Source organism: Stegostoma tigrinum, chromosome 28 (assembly GCF_030684315.1).
Source record: "Stegostoma tigrinum isolate sSteTig4 chromosome 28, sSteTig4.hap1, whole genome shotgun sequence".
NCBI classification, from domain to species: Eukaryota; Metazoa; Chordata; class Chondrichthyes; order Orectolobiformes; family Stegostomatidae; genus Stegostoma; species Stegostoma tigrinum.
This window is the reverse complement of record NC_081381.1, coordinates 19,762,756-19,782,545: the sequence shown is the minus strand read 5'-3', so window position 1 is coordinate 19,782,545 and position 19,790 is coordinate 19,762,756. Positions and strand designations below refer to the sequence as shown.

At 42.1% G+C, this 19,790-nt stretch overlaps 1 protein-coding gene across 3 annotated transcripts in view; it reads left to right on the top strand.

Moving 5' to 3' along the window:
- Nucleotides 1–19,790, top strand: part of espn (espin) — a 168,568-nt gene that overhangs the window by 93,177 nt on the left and 55,601 nt on the right. For all 3 annotated transcript variants that reach the window (XM_048561676.2, XM_059655668.1, XM_048561674.2), the window contains exons 8-9: nucleotides 7,611–7,763; nucleotides 13,884–14,085. In XM_048561676.2, coding sequence (XP_048417633.1) covers nucleotides 7,611–7,763; nucleotides 13,884–14,085 — 355 coding nt within the window. The remainder of the gene's footprint in view (nucleotides 1–7,610; nucleotides 7,764–13,883; nucleotides 14,086–19,790) is intronic.

Here is a 19,790-nt window from a genome sequence, read left to right as displayed (position 1 = left end):
GGAATTTCGTTTGGAATAACAATATGGTCAGCACAGATATGGTGTGCCGAAGGGCCCATTCCTGTGCAATACTGTTCTGTGTTCTTCTCCCAGAGTGTAGCAATTATCTGGAATGTTTGACCGCAGGAAATTGTGGAGGCTAAACCACTGAAAGTATTTCAGAGGAGGTGGATAGATTTCTGAAATATCAAGGAGTTGGTGGCATCAATGAGCTGGCATGACAAAAACAACTGAGGCATGGGGCGGTTTAACCATGGTTTTGTTGCATGGCAGGGCAGCTTTGAATGGTCTACTCCTCCTCCTGCTTCTTACGTTCTTGTACCTGAAGTGTGTGACTATACTTAATCAGGAAAGGGCAGGAAGGAAGGCTGCATCAATCCCATTGGCAAGGTTGCCTTCTCCCTTTTCCTTGTAACAACACATTTCTTCCCCTTGTTTTCACAGATACTGTCAACGATTCCTTTACCAGGTGTGGACTTGGTTTTTACAAATGCTGTTTTTGCTGGCCTGCTAAATTCCACTCACCGTAAACTCCAACTCAGTCAAACAGCTGTTTCTGGAGTTGTTTCCGCTTGCAACCTTCATAACCCCAATACCAAGCAGGTAGCACCGATTCCACAATTATTTTCAAAATCCTCGGTCTCACCTTTAGATCTTCGCATCTTCTGGTCCAGTGACCTCCTTCACATGTATGACCTGATCTAATCTTCAATTCCAGTGTTCTTCACCATTTTTAGATATCCCTTTTAGCTTTCACACTTCTTTCGCATGAACTTTGCCTCAACATCCCTTTATATTGCATCATCTCCTCTGTGCTTCCAAATACCCAACAGGGGTGACTCAGCCTTTTATTGGACTCTGCTCCTTCATCCATTGCATTATATCCTCTTTGTGTCAGCAAATGCTTGTTCTCATTTCCCATGAAGATCAGAGAATAGTTACATGAGCTTCACCACTTGTGGGATACAGTCCATCATGGGCTACATAGTATGTGAAATGAGATAATGGGAACTGCAGATGCTGGAGAATCCAAGATAACAAAGTGTGGAGCTGGATGAACACAGCAGGCCAAGCAGCATCTTAGGAGCACAAAAGCTGACGTTTCGGGCCTAGACCCTTCATCAGAAAAGGGGGATGGGGAGAGGATTCTGAAATAAATAGGGAGAGAGGGGGAGGCGGACTGAAGATGGATACCTCACTGCGAAGCCTCTTCCAGGATGCCTAAACTGAAGAAGTTACCCTCCTGCCTCCGGACCAACTTCAGCGGATCTCTCTCCCACTGCAACTCTCTTGTCCTCTCCACCTATCTTCTTCTCTATCCATTTTCATTCCACCTCCCCCTCTCTCCCTATTTATTTCAGAATCCTGTCCCCATCCCCCTTTTCTGATGAAGGGTCTAGGCCCAAAACGTCAGCTTTTGTGCTCCTGAGATGCTGCTTGGCCTGCTGTGTTCATCCAGCTCCACACTTTGTTATTATGTGAAACGAATCAGGCTTAGGGTCTTTTATTTTAAAGGATATCGTCATTTATTAAGTAAAACAGGACAAAGGATTTGGTCATGTAAAAACTGCTAGTTTTAGAGTAAGTTTAGGGTTTATTTTAATTTATTAATTAATTCGTTCATCAATGTTTAAACTGTACAGCTGCAGTAGCTGTGGTGAAAGTGGAATTTTGCTTAAATTCTGACCTCTGCCGAGGGCCTTGCTATGTCATTTTAGAGTCATACAATATGGAAAAGACCCTTTAGCTCATCGAGTCTGTGCTGACCTATCTACGGTAGTCCCACTTTCCAGTGCTTGGCTCATAGCCTTGAATATTATAACATTTTAAGTGCTTCTTCATTAATTCTTTAAAGGTAACGAGGTTTCCCGTCTCTACTGCCCTCCCAAGCAATACCTTTAACCTCTCATGGTTAGACCATATGCCATGTGAAGTTCTTTTTAAACCATTAAAACAATGTAAATTTGCTGCAAATTATAAATTGATCATTTGTGGCTGGGCCTATTTTCCCTGGAGCGTTGGACAGTAGTGGAGTAGTGGATCTTATGGAGCTTTATACAACCATAAAGGCCATGTTTGGTGTTTTGCCCAGGTAGGCGAGTCAAAAAGTAGAGGTAATAGGCGTAAGGTGAGATGGAAAGATATAAAAGGGGCCCAAGGAGCACCTCTTTCATGCAGAGAGTGGTGCGTGTATGGACTAAGCTGCCAGAGGAAGTGGTGGAGGCTGGTACAATTACAACATTTAAAAGGCACCTCGGTGGGTACATGAAGGGGAAGGGCTGAGAGGGATATGGGCCAAATGCTGACAGATTGGATTAGATTAATTTAGGATTTCTGGTCGGCACAGACAAGTTGGACCGAAGGGTACATTTTCATGCTGTGCACCTCTATGACTTTAATTTAAATCTTTGCTGCAGCTTTTAACCCAGCTTCAAAATCAACCTTAAACAATCCGCCCCCATATTCAGTCGTGTAAAATTCCCCACTATTATTGCGCTATATTTGTTACATTCAATATTAATTTCCAGACGCATATCCTGCCAATTCTCAGAATTTTAAAAAGACACGCTGTACTGTGGTGTATTCTTCCGCTGATTGGCTGTGAGTCTGCACTCATTCGGCAAAACTTCACCTCCTGGCATTAAATTGCTAGATAAATTTTTAAAATGAAAAAAAAACAATTTGTTGCAGGAGAGAACATTTTTAAACAGTTGCATGCGTGGAAAAGTCAGTGTTAGGGGGACGCATTGACAGGGCAAATGCATTCGGACATGCTCACATCATTTTGCATGCAATCTTCCTGGCCTTTGCGTTTTAAACCTTGGGTGAGTATGATAGCGATATCTCCAAACATTGGAAACTGCTTCAGGCAAATTATAAGTTGTTCAGGCACACCAATGTTCCACTCCCTAAATATATTTCAGAAAAATGTACAGTTTCATCCTCAGATGATTTGGAGGGTCAATCTATCATTTTGCTTCGGATCTTGTGTGAATTATACTTTTTAAATCCTGCTCAAAATTAATTAGAAGTATGTTGTGTGTGTCTTCAAATTCCTGGTTTTGTAAATTCTGTTTATAAATCAACGCATGGGTTTGAAGGGACATGTGATGGGATTTGGAGCCAGATTTTTGCAAAGCTCCAGTACTTCATCAGGCCAGGTTTACATAATGTATTTTTATTTACCTTGTGAGGTTCCCTCTTGGGATTTATGATTTATCATCAGTTTTCAGGCATTAGTTCTGTGAGGCCCAGAAGGGACTAATGTTTTTTTTCCATTAACCAGTAAAAATTCTGAAATCCCTCCCACAACTTGACGCTTAAAATATGAATTCATAGTCTTTTTTTTCCTGCATGAAGTGACCTCCTTGAAAAGCAGTGACCCGTTTTGTATGCCCAAAGTGTGGGCATCTCGTGTGCAGTCTGTGTGTGGTTTTCTGACACCCGTCGGTGACACGTATGGTGCATTGTCCCCAGAGTGACCTCAGCAAATTATTCCCTGAGAATCTTCAACGCTGGATCCTGTTTTTATTTCATTTTCCTTCTCTCAAAACAGCTGGATTGCGATAGGGCACAGTTCTTAGGGCAATAGCAATGCTCTGGCACCTCTATGCAAGTTTCTGCTCTTCTTGTGGCAGCCTGAAGGATTAATGGGAACAGACTATGATATAAAAAGCTAAATTTAATTTCTGCTAAATTTTGGCCAAAACCTTGGGTTGATCACCAAGTGTTCTAGTCTGTTCTTCAAGTGACAAACAAGAAGGTAGAGGCATTGGAGGAGACGCAACTAGAAAGATTTACATGGGTGATAACAGCAAAGAGAGGTTTTCCTGGTCATAAAAGACTGAAAAGGCTTGGTCTGTTTCTTCAGAGAAGATCAGGCTCGAGGGTGACCTGATAGTGGTGTTTGAAATTAGAAAGGGGGGTGGTGTTCAACAAGTTTGATGTTTTCCTTTCGCAAGAGTGCAAAACTAAAGCTCCTAAATATAAAATGGAGCCTAATAAATCCAAAATGGAATTCAGCAGAATCCTGTTCAACAGGAAGGTAATTAAAATGTGAAACTATGTCAGTGCAGGGAGTAGTTGAGTTGAGTGACAAAAGGACATATAAGGGGAAGCTAGTCAACATACAGGGGGAAAGTACTGGAAGGATGTGGTGATGAGGATAGATGAAGATAGGGGGAAAGAGGCGTATGTGGAATATATTGGGCTAAATTGACAGTTTCAAAATCCTAAATTGTGTGGAATATTCAACACAGCCAAAGGGTGTCACTTCTTTGGTCATTTGCTATGAACAGTTTGCGAAAGGCAATTGCTGAAGTAAAGAAGAGAATATTTATTGCACTGTAAACCAGAATGATGGACAATTTCACCACTCCATCCACTGGCTTGATCAAGATTTCTGAAGAAGGCTCTAGGCCCAAAACGTCAGCTTTCCTGCTCCTCTGATGCCGCTTGGCCTGCTGTGTGCATCCAGCTGTACACCTTGTTATCTCATTATAAAGATAATCCACCTGAATACAGATGAGCAGTTAAACCTATAATGTCTAGCCAATAACATTTCTTCAAATTGAATTTTAATTGATTGTTATAGTATAACAAGTTTATGAATATTGCGATTGTCATGTGGGGACCATGGGCTGAGGTTAAATCTTTCCTATCATTACTTCACATTGTTTCAGAGAGGCACAGTGAACAAAGTCCAGAAATCAACATTATAGAGCTGTCCAACCACTGTACAGTGGACTTGTGAAACATCTGAGGACAAAACACAGCATTTCGATTACTGAGCTTTTGTGGCTTGAACAATGAGGCTTGAATAATCCTTTCCTATAAAGCAACTTTTCACTGATCTGTCCTAAAGAAGGGAAGGATTTTCTGTATTTTATTTGCTGTTTGTTTTCTACTATTTCCTCTCAGATTGGATGGTAGGATTGGTTGGAGTTATTATGGAGCAGTGAGATTCCGAGTGGAGTTTCTCATTCAACCGAGTTTCTCATTCAACCAAGAAGTAAACTAGATTGAAATGATTCATTCACATTTTGCAGGCAGACTGCGAGGGTAAAGTGCATCATCATGGAGCAAATGTGACGGACTGTGTAGTAATAGCTGGTAACCTTTAAAACTATTGAGGCCCACACTGTACATGTGACAGAAATCAAATGTGGAGAACATTTCATCATCTTTGTCAATATTCCAGATTCCATTATGTAAAGAATTTAAGGGCAAAGAAGAGTTTGAGGCCAACTGGAGAAGAGAGGAAGAACTTTTCAGAGAACCAGACTCTCTTCTTGAACCTATTCTTCCCACTGTTACCCAAGGGTGAATGCTATAAACATGCTGAAAGGAGCAGCAAACAGCTTATCAATAACATAATGCAGCACCAGCACTTGGTTTGTAATCACTTTCTGGAATTTACTGCGTGAACAGAAAGTAGTTATTCCAAGAAACACACCTTGTTCAAATCGATAGGAAACTCACACTCAGGAAAAGTTTGGAGCTTATGTTGCCCAGTGAGTGGGCAAGGTGACAAGTGAGCATGGAGAATTGTGTAAGGAGCAGACTCTAAGAGGTAGCTGAATAAAAACTGAAAGAACTGTGGATGTTGTAAATCAGGAACAAAAATAGTTGTTGCTGGTAAAGCCCAGCAGGTCTGGCAGGATCAGTAAAGGAAAAGATAGAGTTAACATTTCGCGTCCGGTGACCCTTCCTTAGAACTGAGGAATGTTGACTCTGAGGAAGGGTCACCGGACCCAAAACGTTAACTCTGTTTTTCTTTCCTTCACAGATGCTGCCAGACCTGTTGAGCTTTTCCAGCAATGACTGTTTTTGTTCCAAGAGGTGGCCAATCTGTAAGTGATTAACGGCATTGGGAGGGTGAGAAAATGTCCGTTAGTGATGGGAAGTACATTGATGAGCTTAATCTCCAATTTACATAGGTTTTAAATACATTTTGATGCAATTTAATCAACCTTAATTTAATGAAATTCACAGCTGTCTCTTACATCTTCAATAACCCGCCAGTGGGAGCTGATGATTTACGTGTGGCCTACATGATGCTCTGTTGGAATCCTTTAGGCTTGCAGGAGACAAAGTCACAGGGCACTGGATTGAGTTTGGCAATGTTTCTTCTGTAAAACCTCACTCAGCTGACACTCTCTAGTGGGGGGCATTTGAGAAATTCCAAGCCCAGCATGATGGGCCCAAATATAAAGAAGCAGCACACTGGGTTAATCCTTAAGCTGGTGTCACAGACTCGACTTCCCCAGGGAAGGACATTTAGGAAGCTGCTTGCAATGCATTTTCTTTTTTGCTGAAGCAACTGAAATTCAAATGTTGGAGATTTGAAACAGCAGGGTTTTTCTCTTTCAAAAGAAAAGCGCACTAAATCAATTTCCAACTTGAACTCAGGCAGGCTGCCTTTTGAGTATGAAGCTAGATCTTGCCATCAGGGTGACCCATGTCCTCACCGTCCCCTTCCACTGTGCGAATCATAGAATCTCTAGAGTATGGAAGCAGGCCAGTTGGCCAATTGAGTCTACACCACTCCTCCAAACAGCATCTCATCCAAACCCACACCCCTACCCTGTAATGCTGGCTGATTCATTTAGCCTGCACATTACTGGGCAATTTAGTACGCCCAATCCAACTAACCTGTATGTCTTTGGACTGTGAGAGGAAACCAATGCACAACATATACAAACTCACACAGACTATTGCCTGATGCAGGAATTGAAGCTGGGTCCCTGGTGCTGTGAGGCAGCAGTGCGAGCCACTGTGCCACCCCTAGAGGTCTGGCAGCAAGACTTGAACACCCGTTTTCGTTAGCTTGATGCCATGCACTTGGTTTCAACCAACCACCAAGGACCTGTACTGGATCCTGGCCAACTTCCAGGCTTGCCAGGGCCTCATTTGAAGGACTATCCCAGGTGTAGTGCATGTGGGGATGGACTACATGATAAATGTCACTTATTGCATTAGCCCTGTCCATTGTAGCTGTGTTCAGGAGCTGTTACATTAGAGGCTATGTTAAGGGAGTATTACAAAGCTGCAGGAACTACATTGAGGCCATTAGGTTCAAATTTCCATAGTGGCCCATTGAGAAAATGCATGGCTGAAATGATTTGCAAATGGCCTCAATAATGATAAATCATAGGTATTTTAAGGTATATGTAGAGGCCAGGACTCTGGGAAAAACTGCAGTGTTCTTCAGTGAATAGCACCGTGTGATCTTTAGAAAAAGGAATCTCTCAATGTGGCTCTGTTCTGCAGTGAGTGGTTAACTGATAATTCCCACTAAAGTGATTAATTAGTTGTGCCACAATCTCTTCAAAGTGGCACACCTTTTCAAAACACACATGAACCCAGGGTAGATGATGGACTCAACAATGCCAACATCTTACAACCAGACTGAACTACATATATAATCATTAAATTCTATGCTGTTCTATATCTGAATGTAGCTGGTACTTTAGTTTTTGAAGTTTGTGCCATACTTTACATTTGCGAGTTATATTAGTGGACTAACTGCTGTATAAATACATCTGCTTTCATTTCTTTGATTTTTCTCTCTCTTTCTTTACCTCTATCCCCCTTACCTCAACATACAGTTAAACCTCAATGAAATAAATCCAAATAGACTGAGAAGAGTAGAATCAAATCGAAAATCCAGAAGTTTTAACAAAGAGCCCAGCACAGCAGATTACTACAAGAGTCTAGGAGACGACACAGAGGAGAAAAACCGAATGGTACCCAATGAAGAGGTGAGTTTGAATCATGAAGCAGCTAAACAATGTGTTTGCATCAAGCCCTGATCCAGAAATGATTGTGGGTAACCTCTGAGCCAGAGAAACTAAATAGTAAACAAAAGCGAACTGCTGCAAAAGCTGAAGTGCAAACAGAAAATTATGGAAACACCCAACGGGTCAGGCAGCATCAGTGAAGAGCTGATTAATATTTCAACTTAATGCTCTTGATCCGGAGCAAAATCTCGACATAGTAAATTGTCGATTCACTTCACTCCCTCCAATGGATGACTGGCTTCTAAGTTCTGCATGATGTTAAATTAAGGTTAAATTCATTACTTTATTAACAGTCAAAATTAAAGTTTCACAGACCTCATGTGAAGGAAACAAAAACTGCAGTATCCTGTTTGGAATTTGCGCAGTGTCAATCTGTGGCTGGAATTAAATACAACAGAAAAGTGAATCAATTCACAATCTGGTTGAAGTGAAATATCAGTAATCAATGCATTAATATGTTTGTGTGTATTACCTCTAACTGCGTTAGCTCCATCTTAAATAACACACTCATGCCTCTGTTGAAGTATCATTTATTTAGCAGCAAACCCATGACCACAACCTTATTTATTTAGGGCTCACATTATGTACTTCCGAGAAAGGCAGACACAATAATCTCCTTCAATGTCAAATCATTCTGAGAAACCAGACAGTCCTTATCATATGGAACTGGGTCATTCAGCCCATGGAGTCCATACTGACCCTCTGAAGAGAATCCTGCCACTCTCCCCTATACTTCTCATAGCTAATCCACCTAACCTGCACATCCCTGGACACAATGGGCATATCAGCATAGCCAATCCACCCTACCCTGTATATCTTTGGACAATGGGGGGAAGCTGGAGCACCTTGTGGAAACCCACACAGACACAGGGAGAACATGCAAACTCCATACAGACTGAGGCTGGAATCAAATCCAAGTCCTTGGTGCTGTGAAGCAACAGTGCTAACCACTGCGCCAACATGCCAGTGCCAACACAGGACATATGGGAAATGCAGCTCGGAAATACAGGACAGGTCTCTTTAAAACTAAGCAATCCAGCTAAAAGGTTGCAAGGACTAGTTGAAGAAGTTGCCCATTGCCAGAGTTGGCTGGCGGATTGCTGCATTTTCTTCCAAATCCTTATCCTCTCACCAGTTGTGAGGAGCTATCTGCATCGTGTCATCTTCCTCTCAACCCCCATAGTTCTACCCAGTGATTGTCTTCGAGGCACCTAATAAACCGCACCCTGATTTTGCCCTGTTCCCAGCTGTGATCTGCCACACCGAGAGCTAAGTTCCAAAACTCATATCCTATCCACCACCAAGATTATTAACCTCTTCCTCTGAAATGTTGACTGCCTCCATTCATACCTTACTCCATTCCCCCATCTAGGAGTTGAAATGCTTTGAGGTGATCCAAGTGCAAAATTTTACTCAATGTGCAAAAAAAGTTCTTTGGCGGGTATTTTGCTAACCTTCCTTGGGTGATCATGAGTGTATGCTTATAACATGCAGTCCTCATTTTAACAGAACAAATCTGTAGATTAAATTTAGATACACACATGAAGTAGGAACAGAAATAGGCCATTCAGCCCCTCAATTCTGCCTGGCCATTCCATCACCCTTGTTTCCATCTCTCCCTCATAACCTTTGATTCCCTTGCTGAACAAGAACCTATTGATCTCTGCTGTAAAAATATTCAATGACTCTACTTCCAACACCTCATGAGGGAGAGATTTCCAAAGTTGCGCAAACTCGTGAGGAAAATAAAAGCTCCTCATCTCTTCCCTAAAAGGGCAATTCCCAATTTTAAAATACTGCCACCTAGTTCTGGTTTCATTCACATGAGGAAACATAATTTCAACAGCAATATGTCAAGACCATTCAGAAATTTTTTGTTCACTTGTGGAATGTGAGCATTGCAGGCTGGTCAGCAGTTAATGCCCATCCCTAGTTTCCCCTAAGAATGTGATGACAAGCTGCCTTTATGAACAGCCATGATGTGGAGCTGCTGGTGTTGGTCTGGGATGGACAAAGTCAGGCGTCACACGACAACAGGTTTATTCGAAATCACAAGCTTTTAGAGCGCTGCTCCTTCTTCGGGTGAAGTTACGTGATGAAGGAGTAATGCTCCAAAAACTTGTGATTTCAATTAAACCTGTTGGACTATAACCTGGTGTTGTGTGACTTCTGGCTTTTTGAACTGCTGCACTCCATGTGCTGTAGGCACATCTACAGAGCTGTTAGGGAGGGAGTTCCAGGATTTTGACCCAGCAACACTGAAGGAACGGCGATATATTTCCAAGCCGGATGGTGACTGACTTGGAGGGGAACTTGCAAGTATCTGCTGTCCTCGTCTTTCTAGATGGTTGTGGTCATGGGTTTGGAAGGTGCTGTCAGAGGATCTTTGGTGAATTTCTGGAGTGTATCTTGTAAATAGAACGTATTGAGCACCAAAGACAGAGGGAGTAGATACCTGTTTATGTAGTTTCAATCAGCGTGCTGCTATATCTTGGATGTTCTCAAATTTCATGAAGTTGGAGCTACACTCATCCGAGTATGTGGGGAATATTCCATCATTGTCTTGACTTGTGCCTTGTAGATGATGCACAGGCTTTGAGGAGTCAACTGATGAATGCAGGATTCCTAGCCGCTGACTCGCTGTTGTAGCCATTATATTTATATGGCTAGCCCAGTTCAGTTTATGTGGCTGCACTGCAGAGCTTAGATCTGACCTGTTAGTTGCGGAATCACTTAGCTCTGTCTATCAGTTACTGCTTATGCTGTTTGGCATGCAAGTAGCCCTGTTTTGTAGCTTCAGCTCATTTTCTGGGTGCTGGTCCTAACATTCCCTCATGCACTCTCCTTTGAACCAGTCACACAGCATGGAAATAGACCCTTCGATCCAACTGATCCATGCTGAACAGGGTTTCCCAAACTAAACTAGTCTCATCTGCCTGCGTTTGGCCCAAATCCCTCTCGACCTTTCCTGTTCATGTACCTGTCCAAACGTCTTTTAAATATTGTAACTGTACCTGCATCTACCACTTTGGCAGTTCATTCCACATACGAACTATCTCTGTGTGAAAACGTTGTCCAGTGGGTCCCTTTTGAATCTTTCCCCTCTCACCTTAAACCTATGCCCTCTAGTTGTTAACTCCCCTAATTTAGGCAAAAAAATCTTTGCTACTCACCTTATCTATGTCCCTCGTGATTTTATAAACCTCTGTAAAGTCACCTCTCAACTTCCTATACCCCAGGAAAAAAAGTTCCAAACTATACAGACTCTCCTTATAACTCACAACCTTCATTCCCATCGACATCATGGCAAATCTTTTCTGAACCCTCTCCAGCTTCATAATATCCTTCCTATAACAGAGTGACCAGAACTGCACACAGTACTCCAAACATGGCCTCACTAATGTCTTGTATAGTTGCAACATGACATCCCAACTCCTGTACTCAATGCTGTGACCAATGAAGGCTAGCATCCCAAATGCCTTCTTTACCACCCTGTTTACCTTGATGCTACTTTCAAGGAACTATGTACTTGAACCCTTAGGTCTCTCCGTTCAACAATATTACCCTGGGCCCAACCATAAGCTGTATAAGTTCTGTCCTGTTTTGTCGTACCAAAATGCCACACCTCATTTATCTAAACTGAACTCCATCTGCCACTCCTCAGCTGATTGGCCCAGCTGATCAAGATCCTATTATATGCTTAGATAACCTTCTTCATTGTCCACTATACCAACAATTCTGGTGCCACCTGCAAATGTGCTAACCATGCTTCCTATATTCTCATCAACATCATTTATATAAACGACAAACTACAGTGAATCCAGCACTGATTCCTATGGTCACAGGCCTCCAGTCCAATAAATAGCCCTTCACCACCACCTTCTGTCTTCTACTGTCAAGCCAATTTTGTACCAATTTGTACCATGTTGTCTAACTTTACTAACCAGCCCACCATGCGGAACCTTGCCAAAGGCTTTGCTAAAGTCCATGTAGACAATGTCTATCGCTCTGCCCTCATTTACCTTCTTGGCCATGGCCTCAAAAAGCGCAATCGTGAGACAAGATTTCCTTGCACAAAGCCATGCTGACTATCCCTATTTGATCCTTTCCTCTCCAAATGCATGTTAATTGTGTCTCTCAAAATCTCCTCCAACAACTTACCTACCATGATGTCAGACTCATCGGTCTACAGTTCCCAGGCTTTTCCTTATAGCATTTCTTCAATAAAAGTGCCACGTTAGTCACCGTCCAGTCTTCCGGCACCTCACCCATGGCTGTAGATAATACAATATCTCCGCCAGGGACTGCACAATTTTTTTTTCCCTAGCTTCTCATAATGTCCTGGGATACACTTGATATGCAGCATGAGGATACAGATGCTGTTGGAGTACAATTCTGCTGTTGTTGATGGCCCACAGTGCTTTATGGGTGCCAAACCTTGGGTTGTTAGATCTGTTTGAAGTCTGTCCTACTTAGCAGGGTGATAGGGGCACACAACACAATTCTTACTGTGAAGACAGGACTTTGTCTTCACAAGTTCTGTGCAGTGGTCATTGTCCGTCGTCAGATGCATCTGCAGCAGGCAGATTGGTGAGGATGAGATCAAGTATGTTTTTCCCGCTTGTCGGTTCCTTTGCAACCTGCCACAGACCCAGTCTAGTAGCTATGCCGTCGAGAACCTGACCAGCTTGATCAGTGGTGGTGCCGCTGAGACATTTGCTAATGGACATTGAAGTCCCTAACACAGAGTACATTCTGTGCCTTTCTGTGTCCAACATGGAGGAGTACTGATCATCAGCCAAGGGGATAGGGGTGTTACATGTAAACAGGAGGAGTTTTTCGTACCTATGTTTGATCTGATGCCATGGAACTTCATGTGGTCTGGAGTCAAGTTGAGGACTCTCAGGGCAATGTCCTCTATAATGTATATCTCCTACCTGTCCCAGTGGAAAAGGAGATACCCAGGAATGTTGAGGGCATTGTCTGGGACATTGTGTGTAAGGTGTGATTCCGTGAGTACAGCTAAGTCAGGCTGTTGCTTAACTAGACAGCTCTCTCAGTTTGGCGCTGGTTCCCAAATGTAGGTCAAGAGACTTTGTGGGGTTGACAGGACTAAGTTTGCCATTGTCTTTTTTTGGTGTCTTAGTCAATGCTAAGTTGTTTGTCCAATTTCATTCCTTTTTAAGTACTTCAATCAAATCACCCTCATTCATCTAAATCTCAGTGAAAACAAGCCAACCTTTCCTCATGCAGAGACAATAGCCTATTGGTATTATCTGCAGACTATTGATCCACAGCCTCAAGGAATGTTCTGGGGACCCATGTTCGAATCCTGCCATGGTGGATGGTAGAATTTGAATCCAGTAAAAGTATGTCTGAAATTAAGCCCCTAATGATGACCGTGACACCATTGTCAATTGTTGGAAAACTCGTCTGGTTGACTAATGTCCTTTAAGGAAGGAAGTTGCCATTCTTACCTGGTCTGGTCAACATGTGACTCCAGGCTTACAGCAGTGTGGTTCACTCTTAACAATTAGAGATGGGTATGAAATGCCAGTAAACCGGCTCTGAACTGCCTCCAATGTAATTACATTTAAGATCACAGGATAAGTCACTTAGATCTGAGAGGAAGAGAAATGTCTTTACTCACGGAGCGGTGAGTCTGTACAATTCTATGCTGCAGAAAGTGATTGAGGCCGCAGTGTCGATTGTTTTCATGAGGGACTTGGATAAAGTTCTTGGGACTAAAGGGATCAAAGGATATAGGGAGAAAGTGGGAGCAGGGAATTGAGTTGGATGATCAGCCATGATCATATTGATTGGTGGAGCAGGCTGAAAGATCCAAGTGGCTTATTATTCCTCCTATTAGTTGTATTTTTCCAGTAAAATTGTCACTATAATGGGGCACCGTATCGCACATCAGGAAATTTTAAGTTGTGATCGCTGCTTTTTATAAATGGATTAAATCCTGAGGTCTGCAATCCTCCTTGACAATAATAATGGATGAAAAGTAAGAATTGGTTTACTTATGGTAAGGTAACCTGTTGTTTTTAATCACCAATTGCTAATTATTTTCACCAGGGCTCTCTTGTATCTCAGGAGGGGCTGAGGAATGAAAGTATACCAGAAAACCAAACAACCAATGAAATACCTGCCCCTCCACCCCCTCCCCCACTCCCTGAAGGTGGGCCAGTCCCTCCTCCTCCACCCCCTCCCTTGCCAACTACAGAGACCCCACCACAGCCCAGCAACCAACAGCATCAACCATCATCATCTGTGGCAAGTAAGTATTCACACTTATTCTGGTTTCCCAAATATCTTCTACCACATTATACAGCATCTGTGAAAGAAATGGCTGAGGAAGGACGATCTAACAGTGGTGTTTAAGCTATGAACGGGTTTCAATAGGGTACAATTAAAGAAGATATTTCCAGTACTGCAGGAGTCCAAAACCAAGGGGTTGTAAAACGTAAGATGGTCACTAATTAAAGAATTTAGGACTCTTCTTTACTTAGAAATTGGATGGAATGGCAAATTTACTACCAAATAGAGTAGTTGAAATATGAAGTGGATTCTTTTTGAAGAAAGCTATTAATTGACCACTTAAGGGCCTTCAGTTGGGGCCTAAGACAGAAAGTTAGTTATAGTCAATACAGTGAGAATCTGGAGGAACACATCAGGTCAGTCAGCATTAGAGGAGCAGGAGAGTTGACGTTTCATCAGAGTCTTGACGAAGGGTCCCGACCTGAAACATTGACTTTCCTGCTCCCCTGATGCTGCCTGACCTTCTGTGTTCCTCCAGCTCCGCACTGTAGTGAGTCTGACTCCAGCATCTGCTGTTCTTCCCGTGTCCAAGCTAGCTATGGCCCTTTGTGCCCAGAATTTATGTGGATGGAGGTGGGAAGGGAGTTGGGTATCAATTTCAATTTCCAAACCTTCCAACTCGTTCTGTGCCTCCTACATGCCTAGAAAATTCAACCCTTGATGTAAGTTTGTGCCTGGTTTTGAAGTGAGTAGAATTAGGCGTGCTAATTGATTGTATGTTGGATTATTTAAGGAAAAAGAATTTAATGATTTTATTTTAGCCAGTTTTACTGGTGAAGATTTAACTTGATTTAAAGGAAAAATAACATTCAGGCCGATTATTTGGACATTATCAGAAATTAGACAGTGAAAGTGAGATTTTCCTCTTAAGTATTTAAACTGACTAGGCCCCACTAGGATTTCATGTTTTCTTGTGTTTGGGTCAGCTGTATTACTAATGCTAGAATTTTGTTAAGACCTTTTCAGTCCTTGCTTCAGGTAATCTTTTTGATTTTTTTTTTCTGAAGTAACCGCTTGCTGTTGTGATACTGATCAACAATACTCTCCAAAAAAATTGCATATAATTCATAAATATTCCTGAGGAACATGTTCACAAAGCAGCATTCTACTTCCCTCTTTCTAAGAACAGAGCCAAATGGCTTGTACCTTTGATCCAGAAGATTGTAGATTCAAGAGCCATTCCAAAGTCTGGATTGACTCCAGCATTATTGAGAGAGTGTGGATTCTTAGATTTGTGATCTTCTAGCTGGGATATGACCCGCACAGTGGACCTGAACATTTTTCTTGGGGCTGTTTCAAAGATGGGCGGAGAATTCTCCCTGGTGTCCTGACCAACATTTATCTCTCAACTGACACCACTTTAAAAGGAATGGGACATTATCACATTGCTATTGATGGAACTTGCAATGTATAAATTTGGTGTTGGATTTTATGCATTATAATGTAAGCACACAAGTATTTCATTGTGTTTAAACAACTTTGGGATGCTTTAGGGTTTTAAAAGTTGGTTTAGATAAATGTAAATCCTTTCTTTATATGGGAACTCTAAAATTAGACCAGTATGAAGAGCACGCCTTGCCACTAACACTGAAGAAGACCAAATGTCATCAATTTAGAGTTGCGCATTCAGAAGAACAGGTTCCTTCAACAGTGCATGATCATGCCAAACCCATTGGGGTAAAATCTAAATATCTAGTGTCCATACCAGTGACAAAACACATGGTGTTCTCAGGAACCTGTAGGTACATAGCCTGCAATTATCTGATGTACAATACTGACATAGATTTTGAAAATTCACCCTTTTCTCAACAATTTAGTTGCATCAGTTAAAGAATTGATCCAGAAGCCAATGCACAAATTGATCTTTACAACATTCAGAGAACAGGTATTAAACCATTATCTGCAGCTGCCTTACTCAAACTATCCTTGGAGGTTTCTTTGTTAAAATCTGAGTTTAAGATGCAGGTGGCTTGTCATCAAACTAAGCAAAGACTGCTGACTCAGCCACTTATGGAGATTCTAATGCGGCAACACTGATTCATAGCAGAAGCATGGCCTTTATCACAATGCAAGGCAGTCATTTGCCCAGTTGTAGAAAATCTCACTGGCATTGTGTGGGACAGTTGAGGTAGTGCCACCATAGCATTGAAGTGCCCACTTTACAGACAGTTCAGGCAGCTAGTGAGCCTGCAAACTATCAGTATTGTCTCAGAAATTATGTCTCTCGATAATTGGGTGACTCTGGTAGGTCAGCATGAGGTGAAAATGCTGAAACATGCAGAGAACAGGATTGTCAAGCTGCAGGAAGCAAGTAAACAAAATCTCATCTTGACCTTTTAATTTGTAATTGAGTCACTATCAGCCTTTGATATATCCTTATATTAGGAAAATAAATATTTCCCTTTGCCTATTGAGTATCTTTTTAGAATGGCATACTACTGATTTATGATATAAGTACACAAGGCCTTATCTGACATCGCATAACAATGGCTGCTTAGCAAGTTCATAAAAGCTGAATCTATGATTCACAGGAAAGATTTTCATAGGTGTTTCCTCCATTTATTCTGCTCTCGCTACCAAACAAAAAGTCGTTCTATTAATGCAGAAGTGAAAAATGAACCCAGATTTGCTGGTGCATGTAATTACGACGGCATATATGCTAGAACGACAGACTGAGGTAGAAGGTTTCTGAAGCAAAGATACCCCACGACTGAAAATGTGATCTTTACCAAAGTTTTTCAGAGTGATTTCTATGATTTATCGGATTCCTGCAATCAGTAGCACATAATATTGCAATTCCATGGAAAACAAAAATCTTGTCAACAATAAATTCAGAGTAAAATTCATTCTACGGAGCAATATAAGTTGTATGTTGGAAGGGATAACCTTGTAAAGGTCTGTGAGAACACATTTGAATGTAGTTGACAGTTTCTTTTTAGAAATGGTACATTCTGCTGCTTTCTGTGTCACAACATTATCATCTGGATGTTGGTGGACCATACTGAGTGTCTGCAATTGCAAATCAAAAAGGGTTTTTTTTATTGTTTTCAATTTTATTATTGCATGGTTGGTTGAAATCTTTATGGTGCACTGGGAGCTGTCTTATTAGTGGCATTTCACTGACAAAGCATGTGGCAGGCATGTTGAAATAAAAACTCCATTCTTTGGAAAGTTTCTCACCTCTGGGAATTAAACTTAGGTATAAAGTGTCAGAAGCTCAAAGCAGAATATGTACGGTCTGTATAATGGAGGTTCAGAACGGTTGACCTATTTGTAATAAGAAAAATCTGACATTAATTGTTCACTTTGGGTTTACTTACTCTGGAGGTGTGCCACTCTGGAGAGCTCACCCTTCTTTGCCTGACACAATGGAATGGGCTTTGCTGTGCGTGTGATGCTCTACACAATGTGCTTCCATGTAAAGGGAAGCAATGGCCTAGTACTTTAAAAACAAAGAGAAGAAATTGCTGGAAATGCTCAGCAGGTCTGGCAGCAGCTGTGGAGAGAAATCAAAGTTGACATTTTATATCAGTGCCCCTTCCTTAGAATTGATGGTAGTTAGGAAAAAGTTTTTTTAATGCAGGAGACAAGGTAGGAGAGGGGGCTAAGGCAGTAAGAAGTAAATGTTGGGTAAAGATAGAGCTTAAAGAGACAGAACAAACAGTTGGGCAGACAAAGGAGTGGATGATGATCAGCCTGGGAGAATGAATAGCTTTTGTGAAGACAATTAGTGGTTAAAAGTGGTTGGCGGGTAATAGCAGACCATGTGATAACAAGGTCTGGTGTGTTGGGGCTGGGGTAAGGACAAGCCCTTAAATTGTTGAACTTGATAATGAGCCCAGAAGGCTGTAGAGTTGCCAAGTGGAAACTGAGGTGCTGTTCTTCCAGCTTGCACTGAGTTTTGATGGAGCACTCCAGCAAGCCTGAGATAGACATGTTGGCCAGGAAACTAGGTGGTGTGTTGAAGCGGTAGGCAATTGGAAGCTCAAGCTCTTTTTGCGGACGGAACGTCGGCATTCTGCAAAGAGGTCAGTCAGTATACACTTTGTTTCCCCACTGCAGAGGAGATCACATTTTGAGCAATGAATACAGTAGACGAGATTGTGTGAAGTACAGATAAAGCACTGCTTCAAGTGGAAGGTGTGTTTGGGCCCTTGGATACTGAGGAAGGAGGAAGTGAATGGGCAGATGTTAAACCTTCTGTGGTTGCAGGGGAAGGTTTTGTGGTGCTGTGGGGGAGTCAAGGAGGAGTGAACCAGGGTGCCCTGGAGGGAATGGTCCTTGTGGAAGGCTGACTGAAGAATAGAGGGGAATATGTGTGTGGTGGTGGCAGCATCCTGCTGGAAGTGGCAGAAATGGCAGCTAATGATCCTCTGGTAGTGGATGCTGGTTGGATGGTAGGAGAGGGCAATTGGGACCCTATCACTGTTGCAGGAGGGAGGAGAGTGGATGAGGGCTGAAGTGTGGGAGATGGATCAGACTCGGCTCAGACTCCTGTCAAATACTCCAAATGATATCCAAAACAAAGTTGCTGGAAAAGTTCAGCAGGTCTGGCAGCATCTATGAAGGGTAAAAAACAGAGTTAACCTTTTGGGCCCGGTGATTGTTCCTCAGGACTGACGATGGCTGGGAAAACATCAGTTTATATGCAGAGAAAAGGGAGGGAGTGGGGGTAGGGAGTAAAAGATAGGATCAAGCCTGAAGAGAGAGAAGAGCAGTTGGATAGACAAAGAGTTGATAATGATGGTAATCCTAATGGTACTATTGCCAGACTATTGATCCAAAGACCTTGTCTTTGTTTTTAAAGTACGAGGCCGTTGCTTCCATTTACATGAAAGCACATTGTGTAGAGCATCACTCCAAGAGAATGCATAGCAAAGCCCATCCCACTGTATCAGGCAAAGAAGGGTGAGCTTTCCAGAATGGCACACCTCCAGAGTAGGTAAACCCAAAGAGAACTATTAATGTCAGATCTTTCTTATTACGAGCTCTGGAGATCTGGTTTTGAATCCTGCTATGACAGATGCTGGAAACTGAATTCAATAAAAAATAAATCTAGAATTAAGAATATAATGATGAATATGAAACTCATTGCTGGTTCTCAAGAAAAGCCCATCTGGTTCACTAATGTCCTTTAGGGAAGGAAACTGCTATCCTTACATTAGAGATAACAAGGTGTAGAGCTGGAGGAACACAGCAGGCTAAGCAGCATCAGAGGATCAGGAAAGCTGACGTTTTGGGCCTAGGCCCTTGTTCAGAAAAATTGTCTGGTTTACAGACCTACGGCAATGTGGTTTATTTTCAACTGTCCTCTGGACAATTAGGAATAAGCAAAGAATGCTGGCCTAGACAGTGACTCCCACAACCAGTGGAGGAATAAAAAAAATCACTGGTCAAAACCTACTAACATACTAACCTCAAGGTCTCAATGTTATTTGGTTCCAATGGAAGTTGAAGATCTATACAGAAATATAGCATTCTTTTTAGAGTCTTGGACACTCGTGGCAGTGTGACCCACCAGGTTCTGGAAAATACAATGTATTTGGGGCTTTTTGCCCCACATCCCAGATCAGGTCTTCCCAGGATATATTCTGCTCCCGATTTCTATTTTATTTCTATTTCATTTGGGCCCTCTCTGGTGCCACTGATTCAGGGTTGGCCTTT